The sequence below is a fragment of the Bos javanicus genome, chromosome 15 (assembly GCF_032452875.1).
Source record: "Bos javanicus breed banteng chromosome 15, ARS-OSU_banteng_1.0, whole genome shotgun sequence".
In the NCBI taxonomy this organism is placed as follows: Eukaryota; Metazoa; Chordata; class Mammalia; order Artiodactyla; family Bovidae; genus Bos; species Bos javanicus.
Window position 1 is genome coordinate 56,740,756 of NC_083882.1, and position 19,125 is coordinate 56,759,880.

General features: G+C 53.5%; 2 protein-coding genes across 6 annotated transcripts in view; both read left to right on the forward strand.

The window, feature by feature from the left end:
- The window catches only part of CAPN5 (calpain 5), a 57,101-nt gene extending 48,989 nt beyond the window's left edge, over nucleotides 1-8,112 (forward strand). For all 3 annotated transcript variants that reach the window (XM_061380951.1, XM_061380953.1, XM_061380954.1), the window contains 6 exons: nucleotides 154-349; nucleotides 1,008-1,130; nucleotides 2,271-2,467; nucleotides 3,576-3,691; nucleotides 4,168-4,304; nucleotides 5,568-8,112. In XM_061380951.1, coding sequence (XP_061236935.1) covers nucleotides 154-349; nucleotides 1,008-1,130; nucleotides 2,271-2,467; nucleotides 3,576-3,691; nucleotides 4,168-4,304; nucleotides 5,568-5,750 — 952 coding nt within the window. In that variant the 3' untranslated portion in view covers nucleotides 5,751-8,112. The remainder of the gene's footprint in view (nucleotides 1-153; nucleotides 350-1,007; nucleotides 1,131-2,270; nucleotides 2,468-3,575; nucleotides 3,692-4,167; nucleotides 4,305-5,567) is intronic.
- An 80-nt stretch (nucleotides 8,113-8,192) lies between these two features.
- Nucleotides 8,193-19,125, forward strand: part of MYO7A (myosin VIIA) — a 112,700-nt gene continuing 101,767 nt past the window's right edge. For all 3 annotated transcript variants that reach the window (XM_061380948.1, XM_061380949.1, XM_061380950.1), the window contains exons 1-2: nucleotides 8,193-10,331; nucleotides 12,222-12,285. In XM_061380948.1, the coding sequence (XP_061236932.1) occupies nucleotides 12,268-12,285 (18 nt within the window). In that variant the 5' untranslated portion in view covers nucleotides 8,193-10,331; nucleotides 12,222-12,267. The remainder of the gene's footprint in view (nucleotides 10,332-12,221; nucleotides 12,286-19,125) is intronic.

The following is a 19,125-nucleotide window of genomic DNA, read 5'->3' on the forward strand; positions in this document are numbered from 1 at the left end:
TACAAAGCAGGAGACTGAGGCCACAAGAGACGTGAAGGGTCCCTGTGAAGCCATGTCTGCGCTTGCTGTGTGGGCCATGGTCCAGAGGGTGTGGGGCGAGTGGGTAGCTGGCGGGGAGGGGGACCGGCCAACTTAGCCCCTTGCCACACCCAGGATGACCTTCGAGGACTTGTGCCGCTACTTCACGGACATCATCAAGTGCCGTCTGATCAACACGTCTTACCTGAGCATCCACAAGACGTGGGAGGAGGCCCGGCTGCGTGGCGCCTGGACGCGGCACGAGGACCCACTGCAGAACCGAAGCGGGGGCTGCATCAACCACAAGGACAGCTTCTTCCAGAACCCGCAGGTGGGCCTCCCTGGGTTCCCCTGCCCACCGCCCCTCGAGCAGCTGTGGGGCCCCCGCCAAAGTCCTGCCATGGCCTCCTGTGTGACCCTGGGTACCTCCCTGCTCCTCCGTGGATCTCAGCACATCTGTTTGTACAGTGGGGTTGGATGGGCATGTTTGCATGGTCCTGTCACCCCCAGCCTCATGATTTCACCTGCACCTGGTCAAGACGAGGAAACAGGCCTGGAGGACTAATGAGTGTCCTGACAAGAGCTATAGGGATATTTTATTTAGAGGCTGGGCTCAGGCTCAGATCCCTTGTTTCCACACACAGTGCTGCTCCTTCCGGGGGAACTCAGCCAGGCTGACTCCCCAAAGGGACTCCTCCTCTGCAGCCTCCTTGGTCATGACCCTGGAACCCACCTAGTCCTCACTCCTGGTGTGCCTTCATTGAGCACCAGCTGCTCAGTGAAGTCTTAAAGCTGAGCATCCATCATCTCCCCAAGTCCTCCCACCCCACGTGCAGGGTTGGGCATTGTCAGCCCATCTCACAGATGAGGGACTGAGGCTCAGAGAGGTGATGTGACTCGCCCAAGCACACACAGCTTCCGGAGCCAGCTAGCCCATTTTCTTCGGTATGGTCTCACTGCATGTCCCTCTTTCTCTGCCCCACCCACAGTACATCTTTGATGTCAAAAAGCCCGAAGACGAAGTGCTGATTTCCATCCAGCAGCGGCCAAAACAGTCCACCCGCCGGGACGGCAAGGGTGAAAATCTAGCCATTGGCTTTGACATCTACAAGGTGAGGCCAGCTGCGGCTCTGCTCTGGGTGAGGAGAGTCTGAGCTGCCTGGGCCTGGGAGAGAACATTCTGGAACATTTTGGTCTCCGACCTCACCGTGTCACCCTGGACACGTTGGCTGATGCCCTGGGCATGCTGTGACATGGGTCCTGTTTCAGTCTCCACAGACGCCCAGCCTGCCTTGCATTGGCCCCATGGGAACTTGCAGCCTGACTTCTTCCTGCCCCAGAACCACAGGCTGTCTGGACAGAAAACGGGAGGATTGCTGGCGTTCGGGGCTGGGCTCTGGGAGGCCCCACGCTGCTCCCTCCCTCAGGGCTCTGGTCCCACTGAGTCGGAGGCCTTGCTGGGCACTGGGAGGAGGCTTCCTGGGCAGAGCCAGGTGGGGTTCCCACCGGCCACTCCCTGGCCCGGGGCCCCGAGACGTTCCACATGTTGTGATGCCCTGTGTTATGATGACATTCTGCATAGAGGGACAGTGTGGGCCTGCCAGACACCAAGAACCCAGTGAAACCACGTGTACCTGCTAAGGCCATGGCCTGAGCTGAGGCCCTGGCCTTTGGTATGCTGGGTCGTATTATGACAGTTTGTTCATGTCAGTGTGTTGGGACACTCACTGTGTGCTAATATTGTGACTTTGACGTGGCATGACCTTTGCTGATGTGACTGCATGGTGCATATTCCAAGAATGAAATGGTCTAGCATATCCTGTTAGCCGGTGATGTCATTTCTGGACACATGCTGTGACCTGGACAGACAGTGCTTCTTGGTTCTGTTATGATGTCAGAAACCCCACGGACATTGTCACCAGGGGGATTCCCATTGCCACTGCCTCCCACCCCAACGGCTTCATGAGATATAATTCACAGACCACGTGATTCACTCATAGAGTTGTACGGCCATCACCACATTCAACTTTAAGACACTTTCATCACCTCCAAAAGAAACCTCATGCCCTTTAGTCGACGTTACCCAATGTCATCCACCTGGCCCCCCACCGCTCCCCCAGCCCTAGGCAGAGGCTGGTCTACTTCTGACTGTAGATTTGCCTAGTCTGGTCATCAAGTGGGGGCAGAGTTGAGAGATGCAGGGTGGGATGAGAGGGGGGCTCTGTGAGACCCAGCGCTTCCGCCCCTGGCAGGTGGAGGAGAACCGCCAGTACCGCATGCACAGCCTGCAGCACAGGGCCGCCAGCTCCATCTACATCAACTCCCGCAGCGTCTTCCTGCGCACGGAGCAGCCCGAGGGCCGCTACGTCATCATCCCCACCACCTTCGAGCCAGGCCACACTGGCGAGTTCCTGCTCCGAGTCTTCACTGACGTGCCCTCCAACTGCCGGTGCGTGGGGGCCGGCCGGGGGCCAGGGTTGGCCGGGCCCAGGGCCACTCCAGGCTGACCCACCATATGCAGCCCAGACATGTTCAGTGTCGTCCCAAGGCGTGGAGCCTGGGCCTCCAGCCTCCCTGGGCTGACATCAGCACCCATCTCTTTTGCCCTTCTCTCCTCCCTGTCCCAGCCTCTCTCATCCACGTGAAGGAACAACTGCTCACGTGTGCACAGCTCTTCACAGTTTACAAAAAAGCTTTCACTCATGCTGTTTGCTCTTCCTGAACGCTGGGTGGGAGGTCTGATGCTTCCATTTTACAGATCAGAATTGTGGATTGAGGTTGGGGGTAGTTTTCTGAGGTCATGCGGCTAGTGGTAGAGTCCTACTAGGTAGACCCTGAAGCCACCCCCAAGCCTGCCTCGGTGCATCCCTGTGCGTCCCCGCCCTGCCCTCCCACCTGGTAGGCAGCCCAGAGTCCCACATCCCAGACTGGGGAGGCAGCTTGTGGAATCAGTGGACCTCGGTCCGGCCAGTCTGTGCTGTGTGGGCAAGCCCTTTTCCCCAGTGAGCCTAAGTAAGTAAGTGTTAGTCACTCAGTTGTGTCCGACTCTTTGAGACGCTATGGACTGTAGCCTGCCAGGCTTCTCTGTCCATGGGATTTTTCCAGGCAAGAATACTGGAGTGTGTAGCCATTCCTTTCTCCAGGAGATCTTCCCAGTCTAGGGATCGAATCCCAATCTCCTATATTTGCAGCCAGATTCTTTACCATCTGATTTACCAGGGAAGCCCAGTGAGTCTGATGCTTCCTAGTGTGTAAAATGGGCCTAATAGTTACCTAGCTCTCAGGGCTTTGTGAGGATTAGAAACAATACCTGCTCCTCCCAGCAGAGTGCTTGACACTCTGTAACGCATAGCACACTGCTTTTCCCTGGGGGAGGAGGGGGCACCCTGGGGTCAGGATGCAGCCGCAGGAAGCTGACAGGGGTTTGTTTGCCCGAGTCCAGCATTGCGTGGACGCAGCACTGCTCCTGCCCCTGCCTTGCCCTCGAATCCCCTGACTTTCCGCCTTTCTGGCCCCTCTCCATCACCTCCCACCTCTTCTCCTCTGCCCCGCACCAGGGAGCTGCGCCTGGACGAGCCTCCCCGCACCTGCTGGAGCTCCCTGTGCGGCTATCCCCAGCAGGTGACCCAGGTACACGTCTTGGGGGCTGCAGGTCTCAAAGACTCCCCGACAGGTGAGCTTGCCTGCAGAAAGCCCCCATCCCCCGTCCCCCAGCCACAGACAGCCTCGATAGCTCTCCTGAAATCCACTTTGGGCCCATCCTTGGGATGAAGCTGGGCACACTGAGTGGAGCAGGCTCTGCCACCTGCCCACGGGCAGTCTCCAGTGTGCGGGGCAGTCAGGTGCAGGATCAGGCAGCTGGGAGGGAGGGTTCAGGGAAGGCTTCCTAGAGGAAGTGGCCTTTCTACAGGTCGTGGAGGTGTTAAGGTATGAAACCTGGTGCTCTGGGAAGGAAGGGGAACAGCCTTGGTAAAGGAGGCCAGAGATTAACAGTGTACCCCTTCTTATCTCTGGAAGTTAGGGAGTTGGCCAGGCTCTGGTCTCCCTTCTCCTGAAAACATGAGCCCAGGCTTCTGAATCCAGAGTTCTGTCTCATCCGGGCCCTGCCCCATTCCCTACCCTCACCCCATTGCCCACTCCCTTTTACAGGGGCTAACTCTTACGTGATCATCAAGTGTGAGGGGGACAAAGTCCGCTCGGCCGTGCAGAAGGGCACTTCGACACCCGAGTATGATGTGAAAGGTGTCTTCTACCGCAAGAAGCCGAGCCAGCCCATCACTGTGCAGGTGAGCTGTCCTGTCTGGCGTCCCTCCTGGGCTCCTGGCCTCATGTTTCCCCGCTCAGAATGGCTGAGCTCAGTGTGGCAGGGACCACAGGGACCCAGGAACGCTGGGTTCTTGTTCCCGCTCTGTGCCTGACCTGGTGTGGCCTTGAGAAGTCTCCCGTGTGTCCTTCCTGGAGCCCCGGAGTCCCCTCCGTGGGCTGGGTGAATGGGGTGGATAAGCTGGAGTGATTGTGGGACACAGCAGGGTCAGTCTCCCAGCCACAGACGGTGGTCATCTCTGCCCACCTTGCCCCAAAGCCTTGGGAGTTGTTCCTTAAATTCCCCAGGTGGCAGGTGGAAGGGGTGGCTGTTGCCTGAGAGCAGAGGATCAGAAAGCCAGGGTCCTGGGGCTTCCTGGTGGTCCAGTGGTAAAGAATCCCTTGCCAGTGGAGGAGACAGGGTCAATCCCTGGTCCAGGAAGATCCCACATGCCGTGGAGCAACTAAGCCCGTGTGCCACAGCTGCTGAGCCTGTGCTCTAGAGCCTGGGGGCTGAGACTTGCTGAAACCCGAGCACCCTAGAGCCTATGTTCCACAACAAGAGAAGCCTGCACAGCATAACTAGAGAGTAGTCCCTGCTCGCTGCAGCTAGAGAAGGGCTTGTGCATCAGTGAAGAGCCAGCACAACCAAAAATAAGTAAATGATAAAGTTAAAAAATAAAAAAGAAAGCCAGGGTTCTGGATGTGTGCTTCCTTACCCTCTCAGGCCAAGGTGGCCATGATTCTGAGCTCACTGACAGGAAGCCCTGTCCCCAAGACCCAGGCCAGCATCTCTCTGGGTGAGAAACCATCTGTACACAAATGCCTGGGGACCCTGGGGAAGCTACTGCACTGGGTCCCACTGGATGTGATCGCAGACCCATAGATGTTGGGGTTGAAAGGACCCGTAGGGGCCACTGATCCAACCCTCATAATAAAGATGGGGAAACCAGAGCAGGGGGTGTATCATTTGTCCAAGGTCACCCAAGGTCAACAGCAGAGCTAATAGTGACAGACTTTAGACATGGAAGGGAGCTTTGACGGATGGGAGGAAGCCAGAGGCTCTGGAAGGGGCACAGCCTTGCCCAAGGTCCCTGGTGAGGCAGAGGCGGTGCAGGGCTCCTTTTCCTTGGCCCATCTTGCGCCCCAGGAAGGAGACTCAAGGCTCTGCCACTGTTGCCGCAGCCCCACAGACCCATGCTCCTCTCCTCAGCGATGACCCTGCACCATCCTCTGTCTCTTTCCAGATCTGGAACCACCGAGTCCTGAAAGATGAGTTCCTGGGCCAGGTGGACCTGAAAGCCAACGCGGACGACCTCCAGGCCCTGCACACCCTCCACGTCCGGGACCGCAACAGCCGGCAGCCCAGTGACCTGCCGGGCACCGTCGCTGTGCGCGTGCTCAGCAGTGCCTCCCTCACGGCCGTCTGATGCCCACCCACCTACCTGCACCTGCAGCTCTCATCACCTCTGCATGTCCCCACCCTGGCCAGGGACTAGCCTGGGAGCAGGACACGGGGTCCTTTTCCCACCTTTGCACTGACCTGCTGTGTGACCTTGGGAGGTCTCTGCCCCGCTCTGGGCCTCAGTGTCCCAAGGACCCCCAAGCATTCCCTTCTCATGGAGGAGTCTTCTTGCCTGAGATTTAAAATAGCACCCCCTACCCCAACTGCCACCATGGCTAAGGGGCTCTGTCCACTGAAAACCTTTTCCCAAGGCCCTGCTGTCCGCCAACAGAGTGCCAAGATGTCACTTGTTTACACACGAACTGCCACATCCCCAAGGCCCACCCTTGTCCCACGTGTCCCCAGGGCCTGCCCTGTGTCCCAGACTTGCTGTCTCTGTCATCTTCATCTGGTTTTCGAGCCACCGTGAAAGGCTGCTTGGCTCTTGGGTTCCTGCTGAGGCTGGAATTAGAGACGTGTGCAGGTGACATCTGTCCGTTCTGCAGTCCTACCCACTCACCTGCCTGTCGTTTTTATTCAGAGGAGATTTGCCAAATGAGTAAACATGTCTGTGAGACCCCCGATGGAGCCAGGCCGCCATCCTGGGCCTCTCCTCTGCTCTCAGGTCCTCTCAGAGGCAGATGCCCAGAGGGGCTGCGGTCGCCTGCTCCTAGGTTCCGTTTCATTCCCAGCCTCTGGCTTGGGGTCCCTGGAGAGGCGGTGGCAGTGGTGTCGAGGAAGGGCATCCTGCCCCCACTGCCCTGATGTGGAAAGGAGTGTGTCTGGTGTAGTGGGCCAGCAGGTGGAGGGGGGTGTGGGGACTCCATGGGAGGCACTCGCTCCCAGGGCACACTCTGCTGCAAGACCTGGGCTTTTCCTCGGAGCAGAGGCTCTGGGGTGGTGGTCTCTAGCCTGCAGGTCACCCATCACGCTTGGCAGGAGATGGTAAATCCATTACCTGACCAGAGGCACCTCCACCAACATTCCCCCCAAAAACGCGGCTGAGGAGCCATAACCCTCTTGCTGCCCGGACCAAAATGCTCCTTTTAGTCCTCAATGTTTTATATTTTTCTGTTTTAACTCTCAATTTTAACCAGGGGTTTTTAAAGGAAAACTGAAAGCCTGAACCCTTTTTTCTTCTTAAACTCCACTTCCTGTGATCCTCTGATTTTATTTTGACCTGCTTGGGGAGGGACGTGAGCGAGGTCATACCGTCTCAGAGGAGGTCTGGAGGTGGATGAAGAAGACGGGTTTGTCCTGGGATGCTTTGCCAACTGGCGTCAGCTGTGTTCTTAGAGTGTTAGGGCTGTGGCCAGTTTTGGGTCTCTTCTGTGTCCTTCTTGGGCTCCAGACCAGGTGATGTAAATGAAAAAGTCCAGTTGATTCAAGATGGGGAATTCCTGTGGCCTTGCTGGGAATTCCTTCAGGGAAACCTGACTTTTTGGCTCCAGATCTGGCTCTTCGGTGCAGTGTCCTGGCTGGATCTGCTGGATCCTTGACTTTGCCTCCTTACTCCAGCCCACTCTGCCCCTGTGTCCTGGTCCTGGGACATGGGAGGGGCCAGGAACTGAAGGACAAGGAGAACAAGAGGATTTCTTTTCCTGAACCTGAGCCTAGGGTGAGGACTTTGTGTATGACCAGGAGCAAGTTGCTTAAACCTCCTGTGCCTCGATTTCCCCTTCTGCAAAGTGGGGCCAATAATTCTCATCTGTCAGCACTCTTCCTAACAAGTGCTGAATAAGGGCAAAACAGTACCCTTTCTCTGTATATCTCTGTATGCGTATGCACTATACACGGTCATGTAATCACCACTTCTCAATGTCTATTGGAAAGGAAGACTCGAGAGTTGGGTGGAGAGCCGAGGGCCAGATAAGCCAGCCTGGAACCTCGGGCCCACACGTGGGTCTTTGTTCAGCCACGTGCACCTGGGCTATGGGGGAACCCACGGCCAACTGGGTGATCTGCATGGGCTTCTGCCTGGGGGCTGGGCACTGTCCCCTGCCCCCTTCTCAAACAAAACTGGCTCAGCAGTCCTGCCCTTGCTTCCCACCCCTCTGGGTGGGCCAGGCTGGCTCCTGGCTGTGTGATGATCTGGGTCCCAGAAGGTCCTGGGGCCTGGGTATGTGAAGATGGAGGTCTTTCAGGCTGGGGCTGGAGGTTGGGTGGGGAGAGCAGCTGCTCTGCTTGCTTGGTGCACCCTGCAGCTCCCACGGGCCTCAAGTCCCCATTTGAAGATGGGTGGGGCTCCTGCTCTGTGCCACCCTGACTCACCCCTCAGGGCCAAGCTCAGGGGTCAGGTGAGTGGAGACCTGTTCTGTTCTCAGAATAAATGTTACCACGATTCCAGAGAGGCTTGCCTGTGTCTTTGTCCCTGGAATGACAGTGAAGGGGACGTTTCCTGGGCCTGGGGGACTGTCCTCTGGTCTGAGAGTCGCCTGAGGTAGTCGCAGCTGAGGCTGGGCCCTGCTCTCCCTCGCTCCCCACGGGAACAGGGTTGCTGTCATAGGGATCACTCAGTTGTCCCTTCACCTTCACGTCTGTCCCAGGCACTGGGGGTGCAGGGAGACAGCCACAGTGCCTTCTGTGGGGCAGTCTCCAGACTGGGGAGGGACACAGAATGAGTGGTGAGGTGGTGTGAGAGCCTGCTGGGGGCAGTTGCGTGAAGGAGGCCAAAAAGGAGATGGGCTTGTGGGGGCACAGATGGGGTGTGGACCAGAGTGGAGCCTGTTGGGGGGAAGATGCCAGCAGCTCAAGCCAGAAAGCCAGGGCTGGAAGGAGAAACCGGGTACATTATGGAGATAGAATGGACAGAACTTTGTGACTGGGTTGAGGGAGGGGAACAAGAGAGAAATAACTGAATTAAGACCAACATTTCCCCCTAAGACGGAGAGAAGGACATGATGAATGAGGTGCCCACCTTAGCTTAGTGCCTGGCCCCAGGTGGGTGCTGAGTAGGTGTAGCTACACAGCAGCTGGAGAGAAACACATGCCCGACCCTCATCCCCTTCCTTACTGCTTCCCTCCATCCCTGCACTCTGCCTGGAACACCGTCTCCTCTCCAGGGCTCAGTTTTCCCATCGGTGTGAGGCTGACACCATTGCCCGCCCACTCTTGGATGCTTGGCAAGAGATGATTAGGGGGTGCTAGGTATGGGGGGTGCTAGGTGCCAAGAGGAACCTCCCCAGACGACGGGTGGGAGTCCAGCAGCAGGGACGGGGTCCGGGAGCAACTCGTATCATGGGCTCCTGGTCAAACACACTCCCGCAGCCAGGGGTCTTCAGGGGTCAAGATCGTCAGGTTGAGGGGACCCCCGCCCCCGCAGAGGCTGAGTTCCAGTGCTGTCACCCAGGTGCTCCAGGCACAGGCTGGATGCTTATCCCTGCTCTCCAGGGGGCGCCATTGGGCCATTGGTTCCCCCCTCCACACCAGGTGCCCTACACCATCCTGTGGGTGGCAGCTAGGTGGCCCCTTCCCTCAGGCACATCCCAGTTACAGAGAATTCAAAAGAGCGCCTCCCTCCACCCCGGCCAAAGCTCCCTGGAGAGGCCTGCTTGTCTGGGGCGGCTGCCAGGGTCGTTGCAGGCTAAGGGCCCTTAAGTGCAAGGGCCAGGTCTCAGCGGGGAGTCCTGGGCGTCACTGTCTTCCCTGACGCTAATAGCGAACACTATTTATTCTTCCTTTTTTACTCTCCTCCCCTACTGTAAAATCACATTTTCCACTTCAATTTGCCTGAGTCACACAGTCAGCAGGTTTGACAAAGTTTCCTGGATGTTGAGTGACCACAGGCACCCCCGTCCCTTACTTAACCCCGCAGAACAAGCTGTGGGTTGGTGGTGAAGTGATGAGCTTCAGGGGACACCTCTGAGGGGAGCCCTCGGGAAGTGGCCTGAGGCAATGGCTGTGTGTGTGGGGCGGGGAGGAAGGGCCAGGAGGCAGGGCTCGCTACCTCCCGCCCTGCTTGCTGGTCCTTTGCTCTCACGGCCATTTTGCAGAGAAGGAACCAGGTGTAGCAGAGAGCAGGCAAGGGCCCAGACCCAGCAATTCAGTAACAGAGTCAGGATCAGAACGAGGTTTCCTGAGAGCCTAGGTGCTGAGAGCAGGTGGTGGGTATTACTGCAAAGGATAGGAGGCAGTTGAGGTTGGCGTGAGGGGCCCCGGGCCTGGCTCCACGCAGGTCAGCCACACAGCCGAGAAAGGCTTCGGTGCCCCTGCCTCCCCGCGGGGTGGCCGGTCCTCCCTGCCAGGGCCCTGGGCGGCACAGCCCGCCTCCCAGGCTGATGTCACGACACCCAGACCTTTGAGGGCCCTCCGACTCCGCCTCCTGGGGGAAGGCTCCGGAGTGGGAAGGAGAGGGCAGCCGTGCTGGCCAGAGAGCTGCCCTGGGCGGGAGAGACTGAGAGAGAGAGTCATGCTGTGAAAAACCCAGAGCGACCCCAGAGCAAGGCCCAGAGTGAGGCTGAAGAGGAGGGGGTGCATTCTGCAGGCTGGCCCAGGTCCCCCACCCCAGCTTCCTGAGCCCTCCTTGCAGGTGACAGCTGCAGCGCGGTGCCGGGCAGCTGGGAGCCAGGTAAGGACAGGCTGCTCACTCTCCTGGGCACTGGGAGAAAGGTTTGCTAAATTTCGGGGGAGTCAGGGGCTCGGGCCACCCTGGAGCTACTGCCCCTACTTGCTCCCGGTCTGGGCCCCCTGCCATCTCTCTGACAAGAGCTGGGACGGGAAGGGAGGCTGGGAATGACATGCAGAGGGTGGGGGAAAGGAGTGGCAGAGAGTCCTCTGCCCCTGACTCTTTGTCTCCTTAGGCCTCTCTCAGCCACTATCTCTTTCTCTCTCTCTCCTTGGGTAAGTCACTTAGTCTGTGCCTTAAATTTCCCATCTGTGAAATGGGAGATGAAGCCCCACCAGGCAACAGTACTGGAGTGGGGTGCCATTGCCTTCTCCCAAGGGCTTCCCAGGGGGTGCTAATTATAAAGAACTCGCCTGCCAATACAGGAGACATAAGAGATGCGGGTTTGATCCCTGGGTCAGGAAGATCCCTGGAGGAGGGCATGGCAACCCATTCCAGTATTCTGGCTCCTCCGTGGACATGTACAATCAGTTCTCTGTTCCCTGTTGTCAATTAAAAAGTAATTAACTTGAACAGGGATTAGTTTTTATTTTTAGGGAAAAAAAGTCTATTCTGTAGCTTTTTCCTTACATTTGGCCCTTAAATTCTACTCCCTTTCAACAACCCCTTTCCACCCGCTTAAAGCCATGAAGGCCCAGCACCACAGCTGGGCAGTCCTTGTTGAATTCTCTTCCCAGCCAAGTACCCGGGCCGAGTGCAGTCTCCAGAAAGACAGTGTGCCTGCTGTATCCTGGAGCCCCAGGGCAGGGGTCAGGGCTCAGGTATCAGGCAGTGTCATGGGCAGAGGATCAAATGCCCCGGTGCCTCTGAATGGACCTTATGAAAAATTGATGCTCATCCTCTCATCCTGGGAGGCAGGTAGGGGACCGGAGGGGCCTCCTGCCAGAGCCTATGGGCTGGGGTTGACATGATCACCATGCTCAGCCCCACAAGTTCTTCCTGAGCTGGCCATGGATCTGGCCCTGGGCTGTATGAGGTAATAGCTGAGCCCCACACCCTGCCCTGGATCAACTCCCCTACTTTGGAAGCAGGGTGGGACAGACCCTGACCAGACAGCAAATGCATATAGTCAGGGCTAGACAGGAAACATCAGAGCTCTTGGCAGCCTGGGGATGGTCAGGGAAGGCTTCCTGGAAGAGGTGCCATGAAACCTAGGTAGGAATTTGAGTTCCAGGCAGAGGGGCCAGAGTATGCAAAGGACAAGAGGTATGAAAAGGGCTGGCATATTTCAAGAGTGAGTGCTGAGGATGGCCTAAGGGCAAGGGTAGGGCAGGGAGAAAGCAGGGAGGCAAGATTAGAGGCACAGTCTGGGCCTTAAACGCAAAATGGAAGAGAGACTAGGGTCACCATCCTGAAGGCAGGGGCTGTCATGAGCAGGTCATGCTCAGCCTGACCTTCCTCTTGGGCCAGCCTGTCCCTGTCCCCTGCACTCCTGGGGCAGCCCTGAGCTGGGTGGTTAGAGACCAAGTCTTAGTCCTGAATTTGCCCTGCCCTGCTGTGTGACCTTTGGCAAGTCTTGGTCCCTCTCTGGGCCTCTTTGCCCATGTGTCTGGGTGAACGGGGCTGCACTTGCTGCTATTTTAGGAGCCCTTTGGGAACCTTTGAATAACAGCAGTGAGAGAACAGCTCAGCTGCTCTGGGCAGTGGAGCTGGTGACGGTGGCAGAGGCTCAGGTCACACAGGCTGGGCTGTGGCCAGAGGGAGAGAAGCCAGAGAGGGTTCCCCAGAGGCAGGAGGGGCTGGGCTTTGGGAAGAGCCCAGGTGACCCCAGGCAGGCCCAGTGCTTCCAGGGCTGGCTTGTTCAGAGGCTTGCTATGGTCTCTTTCCCTGCAGAATCGTGTCTGGCCAGGCGGGCAGCAGGAGCATTTGACCAAGGACAATGGTGATTCTTCAGCAGGTGAGTGCTTCCCCCCACCCCACTGGCCTTCATCTTTCTATGCCAGGAATAACCCTATAAAACTCCTATCTATGCTTCAAAACCCAGGTGTGAAACTTTTCCTGACTCTCAGGCTCAGTCTAGAACTTCTCCCTCTGAGATGTCTGTTGGGACCTCCCTTTCTCATTGCACTCACCCCGCTGGTCAGAAATTACTTATTTATATATATCTCCAAATCCCTGGGTGTTCCAGGCAGTGGAATAGCATGAGTAAAGGCCCAAATGTAGGAAAACTCTTGGGGAAAGAGAAGAGGGAGTTGGCAAGTCTACTGAAGCCAGACCTGGAAGGGCCTTGAGCCTGCCTGGGGAGCAGTGAGTCGGGGTGACATGGCTGGAGCTGCAGCCCCTGGGTAATATGGGGAAGAAGCAGAGGTGCTGCCCCTAGCTGAGTCCTCCAGCCCCTCTTCTTTCCCAGGGTCACAATGGCCCCTGACCTTCAGCCCTTCCCCGTGATTAGCCCGAGGCTCTAATGAGCTCCTGGTCTCCAGAGCCAGGAATGTGGGCCCTGCGCCAGGTTGGCCTGGCACCAGGCCCCTGGGCTGGTGGGGGTGTGCCCTTGGGGGCTTGACCAGTGGCCTCATGTCCTCCAGGACCATCTGGGACCAGTGGGCAGCCTCATCTGGCAGCTGCGTGTTTGAGTGTGAGTATGTGGATTTGTGTGTGAGAAGGTAGGATCGGGAGAGACAGACTTCTGTCCTGGGACTGGAGGAGACCCCCTCTAGAGCCCCTGGGCCTGAGAGTCCGTTCAAAGGACTGTCAGAGATGGCCAAGACCACCAAAAAAGGGAAGGTCACTGTCACCGAGTGTTGGCTGGGTGCCAGGAACTGAGCTGCAGGCAGAGATGGGCGAATGGGGACATTTGCAGACTCCAGAGGAAAGGCTTGGGTCACCCATAGCCCCCAAGGGCGTTTTCCCTCAGGAGATCTCTGCCTCGATGGCCACCCTCTCCCAACCTGCCCCCAAACCCTGGCCCACCTCACCTGAACCTGGCTCTGCCCACCCCTCACACAGAAAGCACATTCCTGTTACTTCTCTGGTCCTGAATGAGGTCCCAGCTCTGGGGAGCCAGCCAGCCACACAGCCTTGAGCTCGTCTTGGGCTTTGCTATTGTGGACTTTGAGTGCGTCCTTCAGCCTTCCTGAGCCTCAGTTTCCTTATCTGTCAAAACAAGGATAAAAACCTCCTTTGCTAGCCTGTCTGCTGAGAAAATGAAATGCCCGGAGGGGTTCAATCAAAGTGCTTCTTCTTTCATCTGCCTCCCAGGTCCCCCTCCCTCCTCCTGCTGCCCCTTGCCCATTCTGAACACTTCGTCTCCCATCTCCTGGCTGACTTCTAAGGCCTCACTGTGACCACTGCCTTTGGGACCCTTCCCTGTCCTGCCCACATTAGAGCCTGGTCACACTCCACCTTCTTCCCTTACCTTACTGGGGCCTCCTGGTGAGCCCAGAAATGGGGGACAGCCTTCATCCTGCCCCCCACTGCCTCTCAGCCCTGGTACCAGCCCTCTCAAAGATGGAGCTCTGTGCTGAATGAATTTGGTTTGGAGGGCTAGGGCATAATGACAGGTAGGCCTCAAAGGGATATTTAAGGACAAAAGATGATAACACTAGACAATGCTTGCCCAGTGATGGACTCAGCTCAAAAAAGATAAACTGCCACAATTACTACTACTAAAATCATATTAATAGCATTCCTGTGTATGAGGGTTTTCCATTCTTTTCTCTCTTTCACTTTATTTGGTATAAGTTCTTTGAGGAGACCACAGAGAATATGATGATTCTTGATCCATATGTAGAGGGTCCCATCCTAGCCTTTGTGTGGAGCCCCCATGAGTACCAGGCACCGAAAACATCTTCATAAAGATGTGTTAAGAATCCAAATCTCTTCACTCAGGAAAAAATTTTACTCATTTGCTAAGGATTCTAATCCTTTAAGTAGCATCCACATCCGTCCTACTATATGCTGGGTACTCTATATACTTGATTTCATTTTATTGTCATAAGGCAGTGAGGTAAGGATCTTTGTGCCAATACCGCAGGTGAAGAAATTGAAGCCCAGACAAAGTAATTTAGACACGAGCTGGGGCAGGTCTGGATAGGATAGGGAGCCATGCTGGTGAGGGGGGCAGCACGCAAGGAGAGGAGACCTTGCAAGGGAGGCTGCTGTGCAGGGTACAGGGTGTGGCGCAAGGAGCGGGCACAGGGCTCAGGAGAGGAGCTCAGACTTCCCCTGCTGGGTGAAGGGACATTTGTTGAGCATGAGCTCCTTCCTAGGGACCCTGTGGTAGTCTGAGCAGATCCATGATGCTGATGGCTTTGGGAGTGGTGGTGGGGGTGGGGTGGGGTGGGGAGTGTCTAGAGGTTCCTAGTGTGCCAGGAGATACTTCCTCCAGCCACAGTCTCACCCACCCACCCAGCAAAGTGGCACTCAGCCCCTTCTCTGTACCAGTCTGGGCACAAAGGATGCAGAGATAAACTGACTACTCCCTGTCCTGGAGGAGTTTCCAGACCAAAGCGGAGACAGCCCTGAAACGCAGCAAGGGCACCCCGTAAGCAGAACTGTGATAGCAGGAGTCCTGGGGGAAGCGGGGGTGGAGTGGGGTGGAAGGGATATTGGGGATGGGGAGGCTTCTGTGATATGGGGTGGGTGGGGGGTGGCGGTGCTAGGGAAGGCTTTGAGGCGTTGCGGTAGCCCCTCACATACAGCTGGGAGACTGTGGTCTCAGGGAGAGGGAATTGCCCCAGGTTGCAAGGCTAGCTAGTGCTCGTGAGAACCCAGAGGTCCATGGTACATGTAACCTGCTTCTTTGAGGACCTCGGGGAAGGCTGCTCTGCTTAAGTAAGATATGATTTCTGGCTCGATGGTGAGGCCAGTGGAGGGACTAGATGTACTTTGCCCAGATTCATAGATCAGAGTGAAGTTTGAAGATAAATTTGTGGACTGTTGGTAACAGTTGGATTAAGTCTTTTATTAAAATATAATGTTTTTCTTTGTCTGTTGTAACAGTTTCTGATTTAAAGTCCATCTTGTCAGATATTAGTATAGCCACCCCAGCTCTTTTTTGGTTACTATTTTGCTTGGATATATTTTTCTATCCTTTCGCTTTCAACCTATTTCTGTCTTTGGATAGAAAGTGAGTCTCTTATAGATATGATAGCATATCATTGGATTATGTTTTATTTCTTTTAGCCTATTATGCCAACTGCTACCTTTTAATTAGAGAGTTACATTCATTTCCATTTAGAGTTACTTCTGCCATTTTGCTATTTTTCTATATGTCATATCTTCCCCCCCTCAGCTCCTCTATGATGACTTAAAAATTTCTTTATTTTTTATTGACGTATAGTTGACTTACAATATTGTGTTAGTTTCAGGTTCACAGAAAAGTGCTTCAGTTACACATAGATACAGACATACACATATATTTTTTCAGATTCTTTTCCCTTATAAGTTATTATAAAATATTGAATACAATTCTGGGGGCTATACAGTAGGTCCTTGTTGGGTTATCTATTTTATATATAATAGTACATATCTACTATATCTAATCTCAAGCTCTTATTTTGTGTTTAATTTTTTTCCCCTGCTCTACTGTTTTGGTTCCCTTCTCATTCATTTCTCCCTCTCTCTCTAGCTGTTACTCTGGAGTTTACAGATTTTTTCTACTGGGGTTTACAATTAACACCTTACATTTAATAACAAGCTAGTGGGGGTTAACAGCAACTTAGCTTCAGTGGTATATAAACACTCTGTACAGTTTCAGCCCTCTCTCTTTATAGTGTTACTGTCAGAAATTACATCTTTATATGCTATGAGCCCATTAACATAGATTTGTTATTTTATGCATTTGTTTTTTAAATCACATCGGAAAAAAGCAGAGTTACAAAACAAAAATAACAATTAGGCAGGCTTTTATATTTACCTTTGTAGTTACTTTATTGGATCCTTTATTTCTTTGTATGGCTTGAGTTGCTGTCTCGTGCCATTTAATTTTGGCCTGAATGATTACTTTCGGCATTTCTTATAGAGTAGGTTTACTAGCTATAAACTCCCTCAAGTTTTGTTTGTCTGGGAATGTCTTAGTTTCTCTTTCACTTTCTAAAAAATGATTTATTTATTTATTTACTTGATTTGATTGTGCTGGGTCTTCACTGCAGTGTGAGGGCTTTCTCTGGTTGCGGCAGTGGGGGGCTACGCCTCGTTGTGGTACCTGAACTCACTGCGGTGGCTTCTCTTGCTACAGAGCACAGGTTCTAGGCTCTTGGGCTTCAGAGTTGTAGCACATGGGCTCAGTAGTTACGTCTCTAAGGCTCTGGAGTGCAGGCTCGGTAACTGTGGCTCGTGGGCTTAGTTGTTCCACAGCATGTGGAATCTTCCCGAACCAGGGATTGGACCTGTGTCCCCTGCAATGGCAGGTGTATTCTTATCCACTGCAGCACCAGGGAAGTTCAAGTTTCTCTTTCACTTTCGAAGGATATTTTTGCCACACACAGAACTCTTGTTTGAAACATGTTCTTTTTCCTTTTTGTACTTCAAGTATATCATCCTACTGCCTTCTGGTATCCATGGTTTCTGATGAGAAATTAGCAACTAATCATATGGAAGATCCTTTGTATATGATGAGTCATTTCTCTCTCGTTTTTAAGATGCTCTTTTTGCCCTTGTCTTTTGACAGTTTGATTATAATGTGTCTCAGTGAGGATTTTTTTGAGTTTATACTACCTGGAATTTATTGACCTTTATAGATGTGTAGATTTTTATATCTTTCATCAAGTTTGGGGTCATTATATCTTCAAATATTCTTTCTGCCTCTCTCTCCCATCCTTCTGGGATTCCCACTGTGCATATGTTGATCCACTTGATGGTATCTTGTAGGTTTCTTAGTCTCTTCTCATTTTTCTTAATCCTTTTTTATCTTTATGCTCCTCAGACTGGATAATCTCCAAGTATCTTCAGGTTTGCTGGTTTTTCTTTCTGCCTTTTCAAATCTGCTAATGACACCTCTACTGAATTTTTCATTAGTTATTTTTGAACTCCAGAATTCTACTTGGTCCCTTTTTATAATTCCTGTTTCTTTACTGATATTCTCTACTTGGTAAGATGTTGTTCTGGTTTCCTTCAGTGCTTTGTGCATATTTAAAACTGTTGATTAAAGTCTTTGTCTATTAAGTCCAATGTCTGGGCTTCCTCAGGGAAATTTTCTATCAACTTTTTTTTTTTCCTGTGAATGGGCCATATTTTATTATTTCTTTGCAACTCTCATTTTTTTGTTGTTGAAAACTGGACATTTTGATTATTACAACGTGATAATTCTGGAAGTCAGATTCTCCGCCTCCTCAGGCTTTGTTGTTGCTGTTTATTTGTAAATTGTTTTTTTGTTTAATGACTTTTCTGAACTATTTTTATGGCGACTACATTCTCTATTGTGTGTGGTCACTGAAGTCTCTAAACGATCTACAGCCAAAAAAAACCAAAAACAAACAAAACTAGAAAATCTTGATCTTTACAGCTGGGCTGTGCATGTGTGTGTTTGGGTGTGACTTTAATGCCCTCTCAGGTCATTTACAACTCGGCCTTAGCCTTTATTCCCTGTCTGCATGGAGCTTGAGGTCAGAGCTTATGGTCATCTCATGCTTTCTCTGAACATTTGTCCAATCCTGGGTATGTACGTGGTCTTCTAGACTCCCCGGTATATGCTTTTCAAAGCCCCTTTTCTCTGAAGCACCTCATTCTCCTGTCTTTCTTCTGGGCTTTTTGAGCTTTTCTTTTTGGAGCTGTTGTTTGCTCCAATTGGTTTTTTTTCCACCCCCAGAAGGCAGTGGATAGTTCATTTTCCTTTGGATGTTTTTGACCCCTACCCCACCCCTGCCCTCCACAGCTACTTCTCCACCCTGGGGGTGTTCCTACTTGGGGAATAAGGACAAGCTTTTAGTACTATTCCTTCAGGGAGTCCCCAGATAGTTTAAAACCACCATAATTCTTTGATATCAAGGTCTGTTCTGTTCCCTCTGACCCCAGTAACCCCTAGCAGGATACAGGCTGCCATCCTCAAGGTGGAGGCTGGAGAAGGATGAGTGGGTTGAAGTACCACACAGTTCTCCTGCTGGGTTTCAGTCCCCTTTCTCTTCCTCAAGTGTTCCAATGGTGACTGTCAACTTGTGCATATTTTCTAGAGTTCTAGTAAAGTTGACTGACAATTTTTGCTGGGTTTTGGTGTTTCTGAAGAGTTCTTGGCAGAGTTCTCTACTCTTTGCTGACATCACTCACTGATGACAATTGGCATAATTATTTCCTGGAAGGGTTTTTTTTTGGTTCCAGCTTGCTATGCATCTTTGGTTAGTTCCCTTTTACCCCTTCTGAACCAAAATCTCCCCATATTTAAAATTGGGGGAGGGGGGTCAGAACTGGACCATATGGTGATATAGTGGAGGTGAAGGTGGCACTGTGGTGTGTGAGGTGCAGAGGGAGTAAAGAAAAGGTAGTGAAGTGTGGGGCCCAGGGGGCACGTGGCCAAGTGCAGCCTTGGTGGCTGCGTGGGGTAGGGTGGGAAGAGGGAGGAGAAGCACTCCTGGTGGAGCACTCCGCCTCCTGGGGGGCCCTGTCCTGTGTGACCAGACAGCCGGAGACAAGGCTCGGGGAGCCATGAACCCTGGCTCTGGGAGGGAACCTGGTGTGACTCCAGAGAGGGCTCAGCAGCGTGAGACCTGCCTCCCAGGCCTGGGGTGCGTGCAACTTGCAGGGAAAGGGCCCACTCCCAGGCTCCAGCTCAGGAGCGGCCTGGGTACTCCGGGGTCGAGCAGCG